We start from the raw sequence: 22,224 nt of genomic DNA, 5'->3' as shown, positions 1-22,224 counted from the left end.
TTGTAATGTGCAATGTCAACAGTTCCTTAAAGTGTCTTTCATAAGAGAGAAACTAGGATGTTGGTGTGATGGGATGTCCTATGGTATATAACTTAGGACAAATACAGCACTATAAATGTACTGCTTGATAAACAAATCATGGAAAAACTAAATAATCATACATTTGCAAATAAATCAAGTTTGCCATGTATAGTGATGTTTAAAGTTACTGTAGGGTGACATTCAAATAGAATCCATCATTTTTACCATTTCTAAACAGAGTGAGCATGTATAGTAATTCATATTTAACTATATTCAACAGCAAAACATATTTGTCACCAAAACACCTGTATCTGTTCCATCAAGTAGTTATATTATCCTGTTCTTTTCCCCAAATACAAAGAGCAGAATAAAACATTCCTAAATAAATAACTCCTACAAATGTAAAAATCTTGACAATGAAAACAGAAAACCTGTTAAATGTCCCACCCTCTCAACTTGATGTTGTAATAATAAAGAACAGTAAAATAAGGTGGTGAGTGACTGTTAAGTGTTATCGTATTAAGCTCAATGTGATTGTATGAAATAGCATTTCTATTATTGTCAAGACAAATTATGAATATCTCTGCAGTACTGTAACTCCTTCTAGAATGTAGTGTTATGGTTTCTCAACACAAACTGGCACCTGTGGGATGTGCTAGCACAGCCAACAACACAAGGAACATTACCAGAACATTACCAGACTCCAGGTGAATACAAAACAGAAGATAAACAATTAGAGACAGTTCAGAGAACATCCCCTCTTCCGCAATTTCCTACATAGCACACATCTTAACCATCCCTATCACACGCGCCATTTCTTCACATCCACATTGCAAAACTTTGGTCCATAAATTCAACATCAGTTATGACTAAACACTGGGCATACAATTTTCAATATGCTTCCATGTTAGTCGTGAGATCCACAATTCACGAACTACATTTAACCTTGTCAAAAGACTGACTGATCCAGTATCCCTTCTGAATCAAGCGTACGGTATGATCATTTATTGTATTTACAATGGACGTGATGCAATCATGTCTGGGCCACAGGACCACATCTAGTCTTGCTTTCCTAACACAAGTGTATATGTACCATGCCTAGGCAGTAGATAATCATTCAGGCAGATAGTACTAATTCATTCAAATACACTTCATATAACACATAACATATCAATAAACAACCATTAGTGTGCATTTAAGTAATTTAAAGATTTAGTTGTTACACTAACAAAATAAAAATAAATTAATCTGAATATAAAGCAGAAATAAACGAAAATAATATTTCAGATAAGATCCTCAGATAAGTAAAACTTTAAACGCTTGTTTCATAGATAGAGTATCAATCCCTATAAAGATTGAATCACCTTCAAACCTGTAGTGTCATTTTATAAATCTGAAGGTACATATTCCCACTCCCTGTGCTGGTTACAGTTTTGTCTAAAGGCTATGTTCCAGCCAACTAGAAATACTGTAACTGGCGACAACTTTTCACCACCCCATTCCCTTCTTTATTCTGCTTGATTCAACAGAACATGTAGCTGTTCAACTTAACACATTATAGATATACTAATAACAACAATCTAATCCATACACACTTAAAATGGAAAAAAAAAACTAGACTGCATAACAGTCTGGTTGGGTACATAAGACAATATGACAGACTAGGAATTTAAAACATTTTTTAAATAATCCAGCATATTCCCTATTCATATGTACCTAAAAGATTTATTGAATTCCATTTTTTAAGCCCAACGAGAGATTGAATGAGGGATCTCTGGCGGCCATGAGTGCAGAACTGGAGTAGTGCTCTAGCAAGCATCCATATTCTCCGTCAGATGAGCTGCCACTAAACACAGGGAGCTTCTGCTTTATAAATACAGCTGCTGTCGTTGTTACTACACCACTGTCCTCCAGAGGCTTTGTGACAGTTACAAACCATCGACTGGTAGTTAGGGACAGTTGATTATAGAAGACACTGCAGCCTTGTAAAAAATGAAGCAGGTTTCTATAAGAGGAAGATATTCAAATTAATAGTAACCAGGAGGTTCCTATCGCTGTGAGGTAAAGTGTCTGAAAACATGAATGTGTTGCTGGGCCGTAGAAGTTTAGCTGATGGCGTGATGGTTGAGAGCTCCGGCGGTGTGGATGGAAAAAGTGTGTTTGTCTCGGACACAATGGTCTGGGTCACTGGTCAGGACATGAGTTAAAGACGCTAAGAAAAAGGTTTCAAACCTCTCCTTGGGAACCCCCAGAAGTTTATTGTATTTCAACTATTCAAGAGCTGGCACAATTGATTCAACTTGTTAACTAAATTATCAAGCCCTTGAGATGAGGTGAATCAATTGTGCTAGTTCTGGGCTGCAACAAAACTGCGAAACGTCCGGGGGGTCTTCAAGCAGATGTTTGAGAACCACGGTACTAAGCAAACAGGGCATCTTCGGGTCTATTAGCCTTCTTGGGTGTTCCTGTCGGTGCCCCAGGGTCGCCACTAGGCGGTGAGGGGAGGGTGGGCACCATCTCCGCCGCTTTCGCCCGCTCCTCCAGAAACTTGTCAAACTCTAGAAGAAAGAAATGTATATTATAGGGCATCTGAAGCTAGTATTCTAAAATGCCAACACAAAGAAAACGAAAAGTTGTGGTGTTTTTGTGCCTAAACAAAAACTGTAAATGTGCCCACTCTGGTTTTAGCAGGGGTACTTTAACAGCTCGTGAATACAGTGACGGGGGGCTAGCTTGGATGATGAATAAAAATGCTTAAAAGCAAGATCATTTGAAAGCCAAGGATTGGTCATCATATCAACAGAACTAGACAGTGAATATATACTGGAAATATATACTTGATATACAGCATCAAGCACGTCACAGTGCAGTTTAATTGTGTATTTAACCTGTCGCAGAGCGTCTGCTAAATGACGACAACATAAACAGAATGTTGTCCTGGTTTGTGGTGAGCGACCACACAAAACACCATTAAGTGACTCAATATGATGGCTATTCAATTAGCCTGGATTAAAAGAAATCTTATAAGGTAATGGTTCACGTAATCTGATTGACATCCAAAGCATATTAACAATATAAACAAAATATGTACAGTGCCTTGGAAAGTATTCAGACCACCACAAGGCCAAACCAAAGGGATGGCATTAACCAATGGCTTTCTTTTTGCCACTCATTCATGAAGGACACTTGTGAAGCAATCAGGCTATTGTTGCAGTGAGCACAGTGTCTCCCAGCACAGCCATGGAAAACCAGAACTCCTTAAGGCTGTAGGCCTTTTGGTGGCCTCCAGGACAAGTGCCCTTCCAGCTCAGATACTCTGTGTTTAAGACCGTCTGTTCTAGACAGACTCACAGTTGTCCATTCCTCAGTAACAGACTTTACCGTGCTCTGGGGCACAATCAATGCCTTGCAAATTGTCTTATATCCTACCCCTGATGGGTGCTTTTGAAGAACCTTGTTACAGATTTGCTTTGAATGTTCCTTCGTCGACATGATGTGGATTTCATAAAAAATTGTATTAACCAACTATGGAAATTTCCAGATACAGGCGTATTTAACCTAAAATCATGTGAAATACCGTGACTGCACACAGATTAGCTCCATTCAACTAATTAGGTTACTTCTACCACTGCTCATTCAGATGTGTTATAGCAAAGTGGGGGGAATACTTTTTGGTTTCATAACTGTAATTAATTTACAATCCTTTGCAGATTTTATTTTTCAATTTGACATTAGGGGTTAGTGGCAGAAACTCAAAATGTAATCAAGTTTTTTTTTTTAAATCCAAGTGGTGATTAGTTTTGAGAGCCACTGTATGTGAGTATATATTGTATATATTTCTTTTCGTAGTATTGTGCGATCTTACTAAACCAGATATCACATTAGGTAAATGTTTTCTACCTTCACTGGTCACTCCTTCTTCACCCTCATCTCCTTGCTGTTGAGGAAGAGATACCCAGTTAAACATTCATCACTCAAATGGCAAATCTATGCCAACATCAACCCATCCCAATACTTACCACCACAGTAAATCCAATTCAATAAACAGTGTTACCACATCCCAAAGATTAGGAGAAAAAACCCTGGACGGTAAATATATTGCATGAGTACTATATCCTCACATTGTCCTATCTAAATGTGACATTTAAAACTATGACAAATAAATTAAAGCCTATTAAGACCATCTGGTTTTAAAAAAGCTAAAAGGAACTATTCCAACAAGTAATATTAATCGATGATTCTGCATTCTACCCAACCCCTCCCAATTGCAGATGTAAGAAAGCTGCCAAACTTTGATTAGGGACATAACTAATTATTCTTCACCTTACCCAATAGTTTTGATTAAGGACATAACTAATGATTCTTCACCTTACCCAATAGTTTTGATTAGGGACATAACAAATTATTATTCTTCACCTTACCCAAGAGAGCTTTGATTAGTGATGAGATGCTCTAACTGCTAGGCAACCTGATGCCACTTGAGCAAAAGTGTAATATTTCAAATGTAAGTGCAGGTCTGACTACAGTATATATTTGTTAAACATATACATGGAATGTTAGGTAGTAAGAGAAAACATTTACATATAATTATCAGATGCAAAATGCCTTTAGAATCCAGCACATCTTCAGTGACATATCATACTTTTTGCTATACTAAGGGCGCCAGGCATTTCACTGATCTACAAAGTACAGGTATATGTAGAAGTGTTGTTTCAAGATTTTAAGTTTTATCTGTTTACTAGAACACTGGGCAACTGTAGTTTGACAAGTCTACTGAAATTTCCACATGATGAAAGTAATTGAGAGTCTAAATATTCACTATTTAATAAGAAACAAACTCAACAAATAAACCGATTGACTAAATGACAGACTTTTAGTCACATTTTTTCTATGCAGTGTCTTTAGAAAGTAGACACTTTTTTGGAAAGTATTCAGAACCCTTTGTTTGGGAAAACTCCACTGAGCTAGATTTTTATTGTCAATTTAAATCTGTGACCAGACTTGAAAGTTGCAGATTAAAAAGGGTGCCCCTCCATTATTCCCCCAGCAACATTTCAAAAACGTTATTCAAAGAGTAAAATAATTTCCCAAGCTCCCATGCTCCAAAGATGACAGAAAACTGAATTAATTTGTTCCCAGCCAAGACATATGGTAAGTATTATGGACAACACAGTTAGCCTAATGGATCATATTTGAACGGTCAAGAGTGAGGAAATGCATTGAAATACAAAGTGGAAATTATTGGACTTTTGGAGAGCAAGATGAGCTGTACAATTATAGGATGTAACATAAAAAAAAAAGAGATGACAGGCAGAATAAAATCATGGTCTCACCACATCAGTACTCAGCCATTCCTCTATGTCATCCATGACAGAGGATTGACCAACAGGAATCTACAGGGCAACATCATGGACAAACAGTGCCACAAAACAAAGACATAACTTAAATATAAACATAATGTGTAAAAGCAATACTTGCAACCCAAATCAAACAGTGAAAGAAAATGATAGCATCTGCTACTGATCAATGGCATGCAGTACCAACGAAACAACCACAACACAACCATGTGAAAGCATTGCAAAGTCATGCAGAGACAGCTAATAAGAAGAAGCAAAATCTTCAAAGCTGTATTAAACACAGCACGGTGGGCTAGCCATGCACTAGATTACACTACAATAGTCTTTATGTTAGAGTTGCGGTAAGGGGAAGAGGTCGTGAGGTCTGTTTGCTGGTTATACAGCCGGCTAAGCACCTTCCCAAACAAAACTTTGCAGCATTTCAGAGCAGACACCACCCGCAAACAGACGCCACAGGCAGAGCATGGAGGAGAATAAGGTACTGCCCAGCGGTGTAACAGCACAGCGGTGTAACAGCACAGCGGTGTAACAGCACAGCGGTGTAACAGCACAGCGGTGTAACAGCACAGCGGTGCCAGCCAGAGAACTCACCCCTCCAGTAGGCTGCTGTCTGACTTCTTCATGTGGAGTCGGTCCAATCCCAGCTACAGCATCAACATCCTCCAGAGGAGCTCTGCTTGGAGAGGAAACAGACCAACACAATGAAATGCACTAAATGATCCATGGTTTGCCACATTACAAGTAGTGATTGATTAGATGGAGAGGATGAAAATCAGAAGAGTTTCGGACATCCAGGAGCAGACTAGCCCTGATCTACTAAGTCTAACTGCTGTATTTATGAGCTGACTAGCCCTGATCTACTAAGTCTAACTGCTGTATTTATGAGCAGACTAGCCCTGATCTACTAAGTCTAACTGCTGTATTTATGAGCAGACTAGCCCTGATCTACTAAGTCTAACTGCTGTATTTATGAGCAGACTAGCCCTGATCTACTAAGTCTAACTGCTGTATTTATGAGCAGACTAGCCCTGATCTACTAAGTCTAACTGCTGTATTTATGAGCAGACTAGCCCTGATCTACTAAGTCTAACTGCTGTATTTATGAGCAGACTAGCCCTGATCTACTAAGTCTAACTGCTGTATTCATGAGCAGACTAGCCCTGATCTACTAAGTCTAACTGCTGTATTTATGAGCAGACTAGCCCTGATCTACTAAGTCTAACTGCTGTATTTATGAGCAGACTACAACTGATCTACCAAGTCTAACTGCTGTATTTAGGAGCAGACTAGCCCTGATCTACTAAGTCTAACTGCTGTATTTAGGAGCAGACTAGCCCTGATCTACTAAGTCTAACTGCTGTATTTATGAGCAGACTAGCCCTGATCTACTAAGTCTAACTGCTGTATTTATGAGCAGACTAGCCCTGATCTACTAAGTCTAACTGCTGTATTCATGAGCAGACTAGCCCTGATCTACTAAGTCTAACTGCTGTATTTAGGAGCAGACTAGCCCTGATCTACTAAGTCTAACTGCTGTATTTATGAGCAGACTAGCCCTGATCTACTAAGTCTAACTGCTGTATTTATGAGCAGACTAGCCCTGATCTAAGTCTAACTGCTGTATTTAGGAGCAGACTAGCCCTGATCTACTAAGTCTAACTAATGTTTTTGAGTAGTCTATCCTGCTCTACTGAGTCTAACTGCATTTATGACTATGTAAACTGGTCCCAATGCCTGTTGGTGTAACAAGAAACAGTTGGAAAAAAGATGTGGATGATCCTGAACAACCTCCTGGATAAAAACACCTGTGTTCCCTTGACTTTCAGAACAGGAAACATACTTTTTACAGCTCAGAGAGATAAGCTTCTACAGATGTTAATGATTTCTAGATCCTTTTATTTTGATCAAAACACTGCAAGCACTATGAATAACTTGCGAATAAAGCTGACGAATTTGAAAGAGCACAATGGACACAGAAGAAATGTATGAAATCCAGAAATAATGAATCAAAGGTCTATCACTAACACACAGAGTAATTTATAGCAGAACATGAAAATGCCACACAGTCTAGCGTGAGATAGTAAATGTAACAGTTTAACTGAGTAAAAGGACAATGTTTGTCCTTCTGCGTAATAGACCATATGACCACCAGTCAGTGGCGCAAAACAGTAAACTGCAGACTTTCTTCTTCGAAAATGCATAATACTAGAGTTCCACAACAGGTGCTCCACTAACAGAAACCCACCAAAAGAAAGCTTTTGTTTTCTTATTTTCATTCCCAAGATATAATAAAACCCCCTGTCTTTGTTTATGCATTCCTCAACAGTTAATGGCAACGCCTGGTACTCGATGGCTCTAGTGCAGGTTAAAAACTCTAGTGCAGGTTAATTACTCTAGTGCAGGTTAAAAACTCTAGTGCAGGTTAATTACTCTAGTGCAGGTTAATTACTCTAGTGCAGGTTAATTACTCTAGTGCAGGTTAAAAACTCTAGTGCAGGTTAAAAACTCTAGTGCAGGTTAAAAACTCTAGTGCAGGTTAATTACTCTAGTGCAGGTTAATTACTCTAGTGCAGGTTAATTACTCTACTGCAGGTTAATTACTCTAGTGGAGGTTAATTACTCTAGTGCAGGTTAAGAACTCTAGTGCAGGTTAAAAACTCTAGCGCAGGTTAAAAACTCTAGTGCAGGTTAATTACTCTAGTGCAGGTTAATTACTCTAGTGCAGGTTAAGAACTCTAGTGCAAGTTAAGAACTCTAGTGCAGGTTAAGAACTCTAGTGCAGGTTAAGAACTCTAGTGCAGGTTAAGGACGGTAGAGGGGAGGGGAATGGGACCATGTACATTGGATTCTTACGTGACAAGGGTCTCTGTGGTCAGAGGCAGAGCTCCGGTCCTGGTCTGGGCGAATATTACAAAATCATCCTGAGGCTTGCAGCTGGGCAAAGAGCTCAGAGTGCCACTCACACTGTCACCCATGTCTGAGGAACAACAAAAGGACAGATATATTGTTCCAACAACCTAATGACAGAAAGGAAATTACGTGCTTAAGGATGGGATATTGTTAAATGACCTGCCAAACAGTTTTTACTTTGTGATTTACTAAATAGACTTGGATGGGGCATGCAAAGACTGGAGGACGCACCGAGGCCCGCCAGCCGAGAGGCCAGGGAGGCTGGAGAGGAAGGCTGTGCAGCGGGAGCATTGAAGGCAGGGCCAAGGCTAGACGGGGGCATTGCATTAGAGTGGAAGGCGGGCGGCAGGCTGGATGGGGGCGTTCCAGTGGCGTTGACCATGTTGCTGACAACAGCAGGAGAGCCAGGGCCCAGATCTATCAGGTTGTCTTCTGTAGCCTCACTGAGGACCTGGGAAACAACGATGACAGACAGAGGAAGAAAACATCCAGATTGGAGAGGGTCACATTAGAGTACTACACACAGTCCCTTCCAATAGGAATGCCAATTCCATTTCCCAGGACCTTTGCAACAAACACAGAAAGGATTTGCCACAGTTGGCTGTAGCTCAGTTAATTTGTTTGGACAACGTTAACGTGATTAGATTAACAGAAAGACACAGGCAAACAAAGCATGAGTGTGAGAGGTCAGGGGAAACTCATAGGTTAGCTGAAGATAAGCATGGATACATCCATGAATAAAGACCAGCTGTGGTTTGAGGGACATTTTTCTAAAGGGGGTAGGTAGAATGCAATAAAATTTGTTTTGAGGGAAAATAGTTGCTTTGGGTCTATGGCGGCCAGCATATCCGCAGGTTAATGCACCCATCTGTATCACACGCTGCTTGGGGTCCTTTATCTCTACATGATGCACTGTTGTCACCCTTCCGTCACATCTCACTGACAATCATGAAAGACACTACTTCAGATCTGCATTCCACCCATTTGACATCAAACCACCGTTTCCATGGGAATATGCATTCAGATCTCTATTACCAAGTGTTGTTTTGAATAATGTACAGTGTGGTAATGTTTGAGGAAACAATTCTTAACTGTGGTTTAGCTACAGTTTTTTAATCAAAGCACATTTTGCCTAGCGGAGTGTACTGATGAATTGAGGCAACACGACAAAACATTTAACTACAGTCACGTGAAAAAGTAAGTACACCCCCTGGACTTATCTGAACAAGTATGTTATCTTTACTGTAACACTACTGACAGATAAAGCTAACCAGATTAAAGAAATTACATTGAAAGACTGTATTATGCAATCAACAGTTATGCAATCTTATAGTGCAGAACAATAAGTACTCTATACGGATAACTATAACTTCATTAACCTTTGTCTCATCTGTCAACAGCACTGTCCCAGTAGTTTTGGTATTAACCCTGGTGTTGTCTGGAAAACATCAGCTGTGTCTTGATGCTCTTTTTTGAAAATAGAAGTTTCCTTCCTGATCTCCCATGTTGGCCAAGCATAAGCGGTCTCTTCTTGACAGTTGACTCATGCACCTCGACATTGGTTTTGGCAAGAGAGGCCTGTAGATCCCTTTATGTTACTCTAGGGTTCTTAGCGACTTCAATGAGCATCTTTCAGTCTGCTCTTGGCCTGAATTGGTGGGACCTATGTCGACCTATGTAGATTGCCTGTGGTGAGAGATTCTCTCCATTTGCAGATTATCTGTTGGACAGGGGAATAACGTACTTTGAAATGCTTGGGCTTTGTAACACCTCCCACACTCATGGGCATCAATAATCTCTCTTTTAAGGGTCTCGGGTAGATGTTTTCATCTTGATGCGTTACCACAAACTCATATGGGGGAATACCAAACCAGTATCTCAACTGGCCAGCATCCACAGTAACCACAACAATGGCCATGGCACCGGGTGTGTGTGTTCCGTTTTTATTTAGTTGCCAAAAAACATGTCCCCTTGAGAAAGATGGGTGGTGGTGGGACAGGGAGGGAACAGAGTCATCTTCCGTCACAAGCTAGCAACTGCCCCTGGGCACAGATCCGCAATCAGCTTACCTTTCCATGTATCTTAACAGACTTTAGATCTGTGTCTAGCGACAACGTTGTCCTACTCCCATGTTTAAACTGTCTCCAGGTCAGTTACTGTAGGGGCTGTGTGTTTAAAACATGCGATATAGAGCAGATGGGATGTAAAGGGTCCATATTATTCAGCCATGTTTTAACAGTGCCATCTGGGGTGTGGTCCATATACAGTACATGTGAAATACTAGTTACTGGGATGTTTTTCATACTTGCCTGCCTCAGCTAGACATAAAAACATAAAACAGAAAGGAAAAGACCATAAATACCATAGACATGCCTGGGAAACACGCCACGGTCAGCGTGGGGCATCATATTAACGACACACACACACAGACAGATGAGAGAAAACCTGCCTTAGACTGCAGACAACAGCTGGGACATCAAAACAGACAACTTGGCAGCGACACAAAACATTTCAGTCGTGAAATAGCACAGGAACAAAAGCAACGTAATACCATCACGTGACATACAGTATGTCTACCATGGGCAAACCAGGAGGAGGCGTCATTCTGAAGAGGGGCTTACTTCGCGTGGCGGTCACAGCAAACTCACCCCATTGTTGATACCCTGAGCTGCTCTGCCCGACCGGAACCTCTCATACCTGAGAGAACAATCAAAACCAGACAGCCCATCTACACCTGTTCACTGTAGTAAATGAAGAACATCGTCCAAATGGGGAGATTCTTGGGTGACTGATGTGAGCAATATTTCATCGCAGTGAGACGTGCTGCTGGCGTAGTTGGGCAGGTTAGCCTACCTCTCATAGCGCAGGAAGATGTTGTTGAGGTCGTCGTTGACGTGCAGGAGTTCTTCTGTGACCTCCTCGTTTGATACACAGGAGATGAGCTCCACTATCCTCTGCTGCATTGCCCGGCATGTCCGGTTCAGCTCCTAGCAACCCCAACGGAGAGGTAGTGGTTCATTCAAATTTCTAATGGGCCCGATACTGGGCTCAAGTACTTGTACTCATACTAATAGGAATACGCAGATACCGCGTCATGGAAACATTAAGTGAAACTCTGCTTGTATCGCCTCTGGCCGTATACGTAAAGAATATAGAGCTCAGATTGGTAAAGCGGACGGAGATGTCAGCAATGACACAAGTGCAAGCTCTGCTAAATTGTCAAGAGGAGGAAAGGAAAAACACGAATTTAACACAAGCAATTTGATTAAATATTGTTAAATACAACACAGCGCAGAGTTCAAAGAGTATGCAAATGCTAGCAGTGCAGAACCACAACAACAGCTAACTCCAACACTGGAGAAGCGAAATAAAATGTCCAGAGAGAGCATGAAAATATTTAATTAATTGCGCAGTTTATTATCGCACGAGCTCCAGAGCAGAGCAGCAACGTCCGGTCCTGCACGTTCAGATTATCAAACTAGCTAGTGAGGTCAGAGAAAAGTAACTGCTGTGTCTGTGCCTGCACGCATTTGCGTTTAACGGTCAGTAAGTTGCTGTCACACTGATATAAAGGCAGCCATCGCTGAGCGACAACCCAAGGTAAGAAGGTAAAGAATATTATAAGGTGGAGCACATTGAGAAATAGAGTTTAAGTAAGTTAACATAAAGAACCACAACATGTTTAGGGGACAACACTTTTGTTTTTTTTACTGAAAAATATCCTACCTAGTGCAGCTTTGAGTACTTGGTATCGGTACTCAGTATCGGCAAGTATCCAAATATAAGTACTCATACTCGTTCTGAAAAAAAGTGGTATTGGTGCATCCCTACCCAACACTCTATCTTGCTGTCTGTAACTCAAATACAGTGCTGCCTGGTCACAGTGTTGGGTCGTGTAAAAATGTAACCACCAATCACAATCCTGAACAGTCTTTCACACCTAGGACAAAGCTTGAAGAGGCAGTCAATCGCCAAATGTTTATTGGTGAAACGTGAAACTGCCTTTTAAGAGAAAAACAAGAAAACATTTCAATATTACTTTGAGGCAAGAGCGCCCATCCCTAATCTGGGGTCTAACCTGCAGGAGCTCGTGGTCTGAGGGGTCCTCCTGTCCCGGAACCATCTCAGTCAGCATCTCTGACATCACCTTGGTGTTGCCACGCACAATGTCGAGTTCACTGCGCAGCCGACAGATCTGGAGAGCAGAGGGAGGGACGCGTCAGATTTTACAAGCTTTTTCCCAAATCTAGGAAATAAAGTGGTATTGGAAGTGTAAAGGCAATTCAATGACTCCGCACCTGTTCAGGGGAGGGGTTGATGGATCCAGAAGCACCAATGTTCGGGACCAGTGGGGAGGTGTAGCTGGGCGGGACGGATGCAGGGAAGGGTGAGGCGGCAACAACAGGAGGCGGTGGGTGGAGTTGGGGATGGGGGCTGGGCTGGGCAGGCGCAGTCGGCTTCAGTGTGGCTTGGTTCACCTCAGCGCCAATCGACAGCTTTAATTAAAATAATTAAATGCATTACAACAGAAATAGGGAAAAATGTCATCCAAATAAAGCCTGTCAAGCAAGCCCACAATCATTCCCTCTAAACTAAGTCGGAGTGTGGTGTCCAGTGCCAGTCGCACCCGTTGAGGAGTGTGGATTGGAGAAAGGGTCTCCAAGTCGGACAAGGGGAACTCAATGCCTTTCCTTTTCAGCTCCTCATAGATATGGACCACACCGGTCAGGTCTGGACTACTCCTGAAAGCGTCAGCCCATGCCTGAAACATAAGCAGGGGGAATGGTAAAGTCGTTGTTAATCAAACGCTGCATACTTTATAACTTCAACGGTGACCGTGATGAAGGTCAGGGGTGTCACAAATTACATTTAAGCTACCACAAAACCTCTTGCCGAAGGAAGAAGCCTGTGAGTGTCATGACTCCTGCAGTCACTGGCCACCAGGCCAACCCTGTCCAACTTCCATCGGGTTAACCCTGTCCAAAATACACCTGTGTGTTACAGCCCACTTATACGCACTTGTATTTATTCATACACTGGTCAAAAAATACAGGTGGGTATATGCATGAGGACTAGCCAACCCTCAGCAACCAGCTCTCCTCAAGGTCTCTGTCTTTTTCCATGTTAATTCACCATCCAGTCTCAAGATGTCTGAACTTAGCATATAGTTGCATCATAGCTATTAAAAGAGATAGCCATCACCATATTAGACTTTGCACTTTGATTCTGCCATCTCAGTGCTATAAACCAACTGAGTCCAACTCACCCTATATTCAACCGGAATACATTCCTTTTTGTCACCAAATATAGTGCAGTGGATATATTCTAATATTAAATATTATAAAATGTGTGCCAATTTATTGAAAATGTAAAACTGAAATATCTCAAGTATTCACACCATGACACACCAAATGGAGTTGTCAAATGCACACAAATGCATAGTTTAAAGGATGATATCAGTTCACTTCTGGAATTAAGTTAATTGACTGCAATACCCAACCACTATGACAGACAGGGATTTCAGCCTAAATCCATAACTCCAATGATGACAGCAGAGCAATCCCACGGATGACATTATTTGAAATTAAACATGGTACTGTACTGAAATTCTTCAGTCATTACTAGTTATACCTAAAGTTGGCTACAGTTCTTCACTGTAATTACTTTGTGCCTGGCTGCTGTTGGCAGCATTAGAGAGCTAACAGTGGTTGTATTCCTTAGCCTTGACACCACCCACAACACTCAGAGTAGAATCATGGGAGTTATAGGAATTGACATGAACAGTCAATTGGGAATATCAGATCTATCCATCCATCTATCTATACAAGCGGCTGAAATGGGTTTTCTCAGAAGGGTGGCAGGCTTCTCCCCTAGGGATAGGGTGAGAAGCTCAGCCATCCGTGAGGAACTCGGAGTAGAGCCGCTGCTCCTTTGCGTCAAAAGGAGCCAGTTGAGGTGGTTCGGGGATCTGGTAAGGATGCCCCCAGGACGTCTCCCTAGGGAGGTGTTCCAGGCACGTCCAGCTGGGAGGAGACCTCGGGGTAGGCCCAGGACTAGGTGGAGAGATTATATTTCGACACTGGCCTGGGAACGCCTCGGGATTCCCCAGTCAGAGCTGGCAAATGTGGCTCGGGAAAGGGACCTTTGGGGTCCCCTGCTGGAGCTGCTGCCCCCGCAACCCGATACCGGATAAGCAGATGAAGATGAGATGAGATCTATCCAAGAAGGACATCTAAACTTTTCTTTGTGAGGGTGTCTCTTATAGACTACTGAAAACTATAAAACCACTGGATAAAACAAGAAACCAGGCAAGCCTAGTTCAGCCGGCCCGCAATAAAAAGAGTTGCCGTCTCGAGATTCAAACCCGGGTCGCCCATGTGAAAGGCAGTGTCGTTAACCACAACACCCCAGAGCTGTACATTTGGTGACTGTCAGTATAGCCTCTTGTGTTTATCTTGAATAAATCCTATTTTGCCACTGGTCGTTTTAACAGTTAATTAGCCATTCCTGAATGACATTGATACAGTTAAACTGATTAACGTTTCTTACTAAGTTAACCTCTGCCGTTTTAACAGCGTATTAGACAGAAATAAGCATTACTGGTATCTACTAACTTACTGGAATAGTCATAAGAATGGAGCAATTGCTTAACCAATTGCTTACTGTCCTTAACCACTACGCCACGGCAATACACGTTTCAGCACTCGCTATACTCTATTGAGGATTGTGTTAAACTGACTAACGTTTCTTATTATGTTTACCTCCACCATAGCATCTATGAACTGTATTGCTTTTGCTACTGGCTGTTTCAAAAGCTTATTAGCCAGTAATAGGCTTAATGGTACATACTAAATTCTTAGGAATAATCATAAGAATTTAGCAATTGCTAGCGAGACTGAAGATGAACTTTTCCATGCCAGAAACAGTCGCAATATAACCGTATACAGTTTCAGTTAAGGCTAACGTAACTACTGTATGTTGTAGGGAGCAAATTAGTTTGTCTATCCTGACCCAAAATGCATGCACGGATGCGTTCTTCGAATATCCACCAGAAACAGTCTTAATGAAAATCCACCAGAAACAGTCATAATATAACCGTAAACTAACAGGAACGTTTTGGTCTATACGGAACAATTCATAATGCGTACTTGGCTTCACCTGCGAGGAGATCCAAACTTGGGACCTTTAGTTCGCAGGTCCACTTCTCTAACCACTATGCTATTTAATAGGTTATACTCTGTCAGTCAGTAAGAGACATTCGCTCTTCTTGGCCGGCTCCGCTTACGCGGTCCAGCAAAAAACTGAAAAACTGTGCATGATTTGCAACCCAAATCAGGCACAAGCTGAACTAAAATTGAAGAAAAACCTTTAGGTTTTCGTTATTGCTGTCAAGTCTGGGTCCTGTAGAAGGTGGGATGCAGCCATCTTGAGAACCAAATGCAATCCCAGAGGCCTGGGTTGTCCAGGGTTACCTGAGATCCCTGTGGTAACCATAGAACACTTGGCCTGGCTGCCAATAGTACAAAACCCCAGGCCCAGCCGAAGGAACACTGGATCCCTCAGGGCCACAACTGCAGTAACAAAAGCCATCCTCAACTACCTCCCACAGACATAAACAGGAGCACACCCATACAGTGTACCGTCTCTAATGACTTCTATTTGCTCAAGGACAAACTTAAGTTCTCCTAACACATCTAACAGAATGCTTTAAAACTGGTTTATCAATGGAAGCTGGTTATTTAAGCTCCACTAAAGTTGTCAAAATAAATACAATTAAAATATAACTTGTCATGTATACAAACACACCCAAGAATGTGTGATGCTCTACCTGGATCAGGGCCAGTACTTTGTCTTGTACTATGGTGGGAGGGTTGTTTTTCGGGGAGATGATTTTGACCATTACGCCGTCTATGAAGTCCCTACTAGTGATGAGGGCATGAAAACGATGCCCACAGTTCTTCACACATGTCTCCAGGACGGTCAGTGCAAGCATCACCTCCCTGTAGTTCTTGTTCCCATTCAGCCTCTTCTTCACAGCCCTGATGGCATCCTTGGGCCTGCAGCAACAAAACACAAGGCAGAGCACAGGGTAAGATAAGAAGATAAGATGATAACTACAGCAACGTACTGTCGGCTAGTGTAGTAACAATATAGCAACTGTAACAAAGCTATCTACTAGTATAGTAAGAACCTAGTGACTACACATCAAACCACTTTTGCAAGTTGACTGCAATGTTATTAATACATTACAGAAACTCTTTAAAAGAGCTATTGCTGTACTTACACAGCAGACGGGGCTCAGCATTCTCAAACCTCTCCCATTCATTGCACAATTTGGTTATATCTCTGAAACAGCTCATCTGAGCTGACTGACAAGTCAGGTGTGTCTAAGCTCCGGAATAGATTAAAAAAAGCTAACTGGAGGTCTCTAAATAGAGAATCAGTAGTCTTGGCCCAGGGGTTTCACAAAATCCAATATTTTGTTTTTATTACCATGGTATAATGGCCATACACAACAGTTAAGTTACATTATTGCAGTCATAAGGTGGTTAGCAATATAAATACATGTTGTGATACATGGCTCCGCACCATATACGGTCTGATATACCAGGGTTTTCAGTCATTAAGCATTCACCACCCAATTCGTAGTTAAGCGATAAGGCCAAAGCGGCATCTAGATTCAAATCACCCGTTTATTAATAATCATCTGTAAGACACTTAGCACTAAATGTGACAAATAGTTAACAATCACACAGCTCTAAAAGAGTTTAAATGTGCCGACGTCATACCATACAATCGTGTAGTTAGAATTTACTTTTCTACTCACCCATCCTCGGTTTCATTGATTATGTCACATATTTCCATATTGAGTGTCCAATCCTCACTCTGAAGGGAGCCATCAGTGGCTCTCTCTAAAGACGACAAAGCATTTAATCTCAGCAAAACAGAAGAAAATGATTTTAATTTGCCAAATCATTTACATTATTCAAATGATCGTAGACTAACGTGAACTTGTCCGTGCTAGGTTTGTAGGTAGCTAGAAACAGATTTTTCTTCTATATTTCTGACCCCCTAAATTTACCTTAGGTGCAAATATTTTTTGTGAAAATGCTATCAATATTTGGTAAATATAAGCATTTTTTGTAGAGTGAACTGAAGCAATTATGTTGACAAACGTCTTCTTTTTATATGGCTAGCAAAACGCGGACGCGGCGTAAACTTAAACGCAACGCACCTTATCTGACATTCCTAATTATGGGATACATTTACGGCGAAAGGCGAAAAGAACCAGTATCACATTTTGCCGCTAGAATTTATGAAGATTTTGAACTATCGGCTGGTTAGATCTATTTGGATTTGAGTTTAGCTATAGAATTGGTTTATAAACATAATTCTTGATTCAGATAAGTAAGTTTAGGGCTCCAACGAAATTGTGAGACCTCTGGATTGGGGGTCCACAGAAGAGGTTTAGGAACCACTTAGCTACAGAACAGAAGAGGGGTAGTGATTGCAAGCTTGCTGTCCATTGATTTACTGTACTGACTGACGAGCGCTGAGGGATATACTGCAAATACAGGTAATTTAGTAAACCAGCTAACTTAAATACATTAAACCCATCTCTTTATGCCCCTGGCCATGGACTACCCAACGTTAGCCGCGTATGACAGCTGTGCCCACATTGAACTGCCTAGGTCAGTTATCCCGTTAACGGCTGTCAAATGCTTGACAAAGTGGACTCAGTCATAATTCACATAACGACAATATAGCTAAAGTGCGTTTAGTACAATTCTGAAATAGGTAAATAGATAGCTAGTTAACCAAGTTGAGTAGTAACGTTACCTTCGCTTAATGTTAGCGATGCATACAAGGTACAGAATACCAAACCATGAACCACACCACGAAAATTATGTAGTTGTAGCTACAGTAACTAGTTAGCCGTTCTAACGTCGTTAGCAATATTGCAACGAACTGTGTGTTCACATTGACAAACACCGTCCATACATTGCTAGTTAGTTAGCTTTATTTTCCGAGAAAAAACAGCCTGTTTGTCCAACTAGCTAAGCATATTGCCGTTTGTTAACATTAGGTTGTGTCCGTGGGTCGATACGTGATACACCCAAACGAAAGAGATCATCCAACTAGCTAGGGTAGCTAGTAACGTCGTAATGTGTTAGCGTTACTAAGAAGGCTACATAGCTTGCTGGTCAAGTAAAGTGTGAGTTCGATTTAAGGATTCAAAAGACCATTGTGTGCCAAATCATTTTAATAATTTTATTTTCAAAATACTTACCAATACAATGTCCCACAGGAGTACTGTATGGATTCCCCAAAAGGAACTCCATCTTGATCAAAATCAAACTATTTAGCTACAGTACAGTCCGAAGTCACAGTCCATGGGAAAGTCACAGTAAGCCCCGCCTGTCGAGCAATTTCATTGGTAGAGAGGTTCAACTAACCATCTGATTTGGAAGGATTAACGTCCATCATTAAAGGACCGATCAGTGTAAATAACCAGCACTGCATTAATAAATCTATTATAACAGGACTAGCTAAACATTTGATGAAATCTATATATGGTGACACCATGTTTATGAGCCTTAATTCAACAATATATTTAAATACATACATAAAATTGGTTTTATAAGTTTACATCACGCAGTTTAAACAACCTTTTGTAAACACTTGATAATGTATGCATAGAAGAGGTTTCATATTCAGAAGATGCGATTAATTTACAGCAAGACTTCCACATTTTTGCATGTCAAAAGTTTAAAAAAAAAGTTCTCATTTTTATTAGTATTCATAGGGTTGTCCGACAAAAACATGGCAACGTAACAACGTTACATATAGCAATACCTGTTTATTCACTTTCACCCATCGTTTGATTAACTGCATTTTTGAGAAACCACTGACATTACATTTTATAACATGTAGATTCTGTCACAGATGTCAAGGAAAAAGATCAATCGGTTTTGCTTTACAGAGGACAAACCCAGAGAGAGTGGATTCCAGAGGAATGGGAATTCCGTCCCCATCAATGTCAAGTACACAGCCTTCATCTTAGCTCTAGACTCTAGAGTCCTTTCAGAGTTTGTCTGACTCAAAAAAGCTTTAAAGGTCCTTAGTCTTGCATGAGTTTACGCTTGACTGTTGAACTCTCAGAGGAGAAATGTACAAAAAGAGCTCCTGCTGCAGTACGTGCCCTCAGCTCATAAAGGTCAACATCATGAGCCCACTCAACATTTCCCCAATGCCCGATCTATGGAGAGGAAAAATAGAGGGGAAAACAAATCATTGGTAAGAGAAAGAGACTGAAACTGATGTTTGGCACATACAGCATTATGAAAGCTGCTTATTATACAGCAGAGTTTCTTTAGAGACAACTGCATCAAGCATGATTCAGCAACCAAAGAAAATCACATACCTGTTCCATCCATTAAGTCACATGGGTCAACATGAGGGCACAATCCCCATATGCAATTATAATGCTGAAAATTCATACCTGGAACTCCTCCTCTAACCGAGACAGGAGCACAGCCTGCTCCACTGTAATGTGTTTATCGATCAACGCAAAAGCCAGCACCACTGACTTCAGCTGGGTGATCACATACTCCAGTCCTGCAATAGAGGACACAAAAAATATTGTCACTGTTGTGAACAGCTGGACTGAGACTCCGCTATAAAATATGATGATACACAGCGGTGCAACTTCTGAGTACAAAGCAAGATCTTGTTCTTGAACTCTGTGTAATTTCAAACTGTAATGATAGCCCTTCAAACTAAAAACAGGAAAAACTATTCTCTCTCCAGTCCAATGGTCTAGACCAGTGTCTCTCAACCCTGCTCCTTGACGCTCCCTGCACTGCATGATCTCTCCCTGCCCAAACATACCTGATGTAGTTCATGAAGGACTTGATAATGAGCTGATCATTTGAATCAAGTGGGACAGAGCAGGGAGAGATCTAAAACATGCAGGGCAGGGGGGCGCCCAGGAGCAGGGTTGAGAAACACTGGTCTAGATAATAATAGAGACTGATAGAGAGTCAAAAAGTATTTTTTACTGACTCCAATGTTTTTACCTATCAGGGACCAGAAGTTATAGGAACCCAGGTGCTGGTGGAAAGTATCCATTGTGGCCTTTGGGATTTCTGGACCCAGTATACTGGTGGATGAGCCAATGACTACATTGTACCTGCAATAGGAAAACAGTAATCCAAGAAACTCTAGAAAATGCAACAGGTCTCCTTCCACCCCATCCTTTGCGAAAGATTAAAACCCTTTGTATTGGTTAAATGCATAGTTGATAGAAACTTAGTTATATGCTTCCTTTCTTAGATGCCATGTAAATACAGTTAGCAGAGATGTCTAGCGAACTTCAAGTAAGGTAACTTACACCAAATGAGACAACTATAGTGTTAAAGTGAATCCAACCTGTCTTCAATCCAGTTCAACACAGGGTCCCATTCATTATTCTGAAGCTCCACAAGAGATGGAGGCTCATCAACTCTGTAACTGCGGAGACATCATAATCACAAAATACAGTTTCAATGTGCTGTCATACAACATCAATCATCTGTAGACATGACAATTGATGGAGGGAACTTGTGTCTATCAAATTTTTCCTAAGTTGGGCAGGTTACTTTTTTTCAATCACAAACCAAAACCCATGCTTTTACAAAGACCTCTACATACAGTACCATATAGTGTCAGTCTCCAGATACTTCAGGGCAGCAGTAATCATTTGATCCTTGCTGCGTAGTGTAGGGTTATCTAAGGCTGTGTTGCAGAGAGTGGTCTGGAGATGGAGGAAGAACATTTTTAAAATGGCACGTTTCACACTATAGAGCAATATTCTTTTATCAGCACCTAAGCCAAAAGTTATAGTTAGTGGTGTCCTAAAGTATCCAGTGTCATTTCAGATACAGCATAGAACAAATTATCCAGTTCAATGGTCCTACCAAATGCATACTGTAGAACTTGAGCGTGTCTTTCTGAGTATCCCACTCATTTGCCACAGCAATGGCTAAGGCTTCATTGGGGGCTGTGAAAAGCTTTCCTCCTGGCGTCTTCAGTTTCCGCCGGTCCAAGTTAATCTCAAACATGCCACCTGCAGACCAAAAATCAAGGTATCATTACACTGAGTTCTTGAATTCTGAACACTTATGTAAATCCAGTGTTGCCCTATTTTAATTTTTGAGAAGCAGTGGCAAAGGTAGCTGATCACAGATTTTCAGTCATTGTGCTAACTAAAAACATCCTTCAAACAGCTTGAAAAGACAAAAATAGTATTAGTTAATTGGGAAATGGGTAATTCGTTCCTTACTCCTTAAATGAAAATCATGTACTCACCCTCTCCTTGTGATATGCTAACATCTTCATAGAACTTCTTTCTTTCTATTGATAAGAACAAAGGATCACTGTAATCCAGCAGGCTCCTGAGAGGCTAATCTTGATAGTATCAGTGGACAAAATTGCATCTCTTACCTGTGATAATTGAGTAAGGTTTTGTGTTCCGAGAGAGCAGAGGGAGTAGTTTAAGTGATTGTCCTCTTGGGCAGACATTGTGGGTAGAGAGGGCATGCCCTAGACTACTGGGTAATTTCAGAAGATTCCTCAGCATCGTGTCAGTGGCAAAGTATTAACAAACACCCAGCAGTGGGGTTCAAACCATAAAGGTTGACTTGTCTAGCTGAGCTAACGAACGTTAGCTAGCAGGAATTCTGAAAGCCGGATTGTTTCGCTATTCAAAATGCAGGACACATCGCTACCGCTATAAGAAACGAGTAAAGGCGGATAGTTGTGCAACATATAATTTGGACAAATACGATTGTATTCTCACCGATTCGCACACACCTATCGCTCATCTCCATGCGTGTGACCTTCTGTTTTTGACAGATGGCAGATTCGACATAAATTTCAGATATATGGGAGTTGT

At 41.2% G+C, this 22,224-nt stretch overlaps 2 protein-coding genes across 8 annotated transcripts; both read right to left on the bottom strand.

Annotated features, from left to right (window-relative positions):
* Window positions 1-798: 798 nt before the first annotated feature.
* On the bottom strand, window positions 799-18,830 carry tom1l2 (target of myb1 like 2 membrane trafficking protein). Of its 7 annotated transcripts, none has more exons than XM_020046593.3 (15): window positions 18,580-18,830; window positions 17,116-17,200; window positions 16,117-16,345; window positions 12,916-13,050; window positions 12,587-12,784; window positions 12,367-12,483; window positions 11,142-11,275; window positions 10,937-10,985; window positions 10,598-10,606; window positions 8,520-8,739; window positions 8,232-8,355; window positions 5,970-6,054; window positions 5,355-5,414; window positions 3,922-3,958; window positions 799-2,579 (listed from the first exon to the last, which is right to left on the bottom strand). In XM_020046593.3, the coding sequence occupies exons 1-15, from the start codon at window positions 18,629-18,631 to the stop codon at window positions 2,440-2,442; spliced, it is 1,674 nt and encodes a 557-aa protein (XP_019902152.2). In that variant the 5' UTR covers window positions 18,632-18,830; the 3' UTR covers window positions 799-2,439. The 7 variants fall into 7 exon arrangements, with proteins under 7 accessions (XP_019902152.2, XP_010903914.2, XP_034147930.1 ...); XM_010905612.5 differs by having other exon boundaries at window positions 5,970-6,051; XM_034292039.1 differs by lacking the exon at window positions 18,580-18,830 and adding an exon at window positions 18,129-18,331.
* A 299-nt stretch (window positions 18,831-19,129) lies between these two features.
* On the bottom strand, window positions 19,130-22,200 carry atpaf2 (ATP synthase mitochondrial F1 complex assembly factor 2). Its single transcript, XM_010905599.5, has 8 exons — window positions 21,774-22,200; window positions 21,639-21,683; window positions 21,248-21,396; window positions 20,987-21,084; window positions 20,721-20,801; window positions 20,369-20,481; window positions 19,792-19,907; window positions 19,130-19,548 (listed from the first exon to the last, which is right to left on the bottom strand). The coding sequence occupies exons 1-8, from the start codon at window positions 21,907-21,909 to the stop codon at window positions 19,411-19,413; spliced, it is 876 nt and encodes a 291-aa protein (XP_010903901.4). The 5' UTR covers window positions 21,910-22,200; the 3' UTR covers window positions 19,130-19,410.
* Window positions 22,201-22,224: the final 24 nt, after the last annotated feature.

Source organism: Esox lucius, chromosome 5 (genome assembly GCF_011004845.1).
Source record: "Esox lucius isolate fEsoLuc1 chromosome 5, fEsoLuc1.pri, whole genome shotgun sequence".
Taxonomy (NCBI): domain Eukaryota; kingdom Metazoa; phylum Chordata; class Actinopteri; order Esociformes; family Esocidae; genus Esox; species Esox lucius.
Note: the sequence above shows the minus strand (reverse complement) of the source record. Positions and strands in the feature narration are given on the sequence as shown.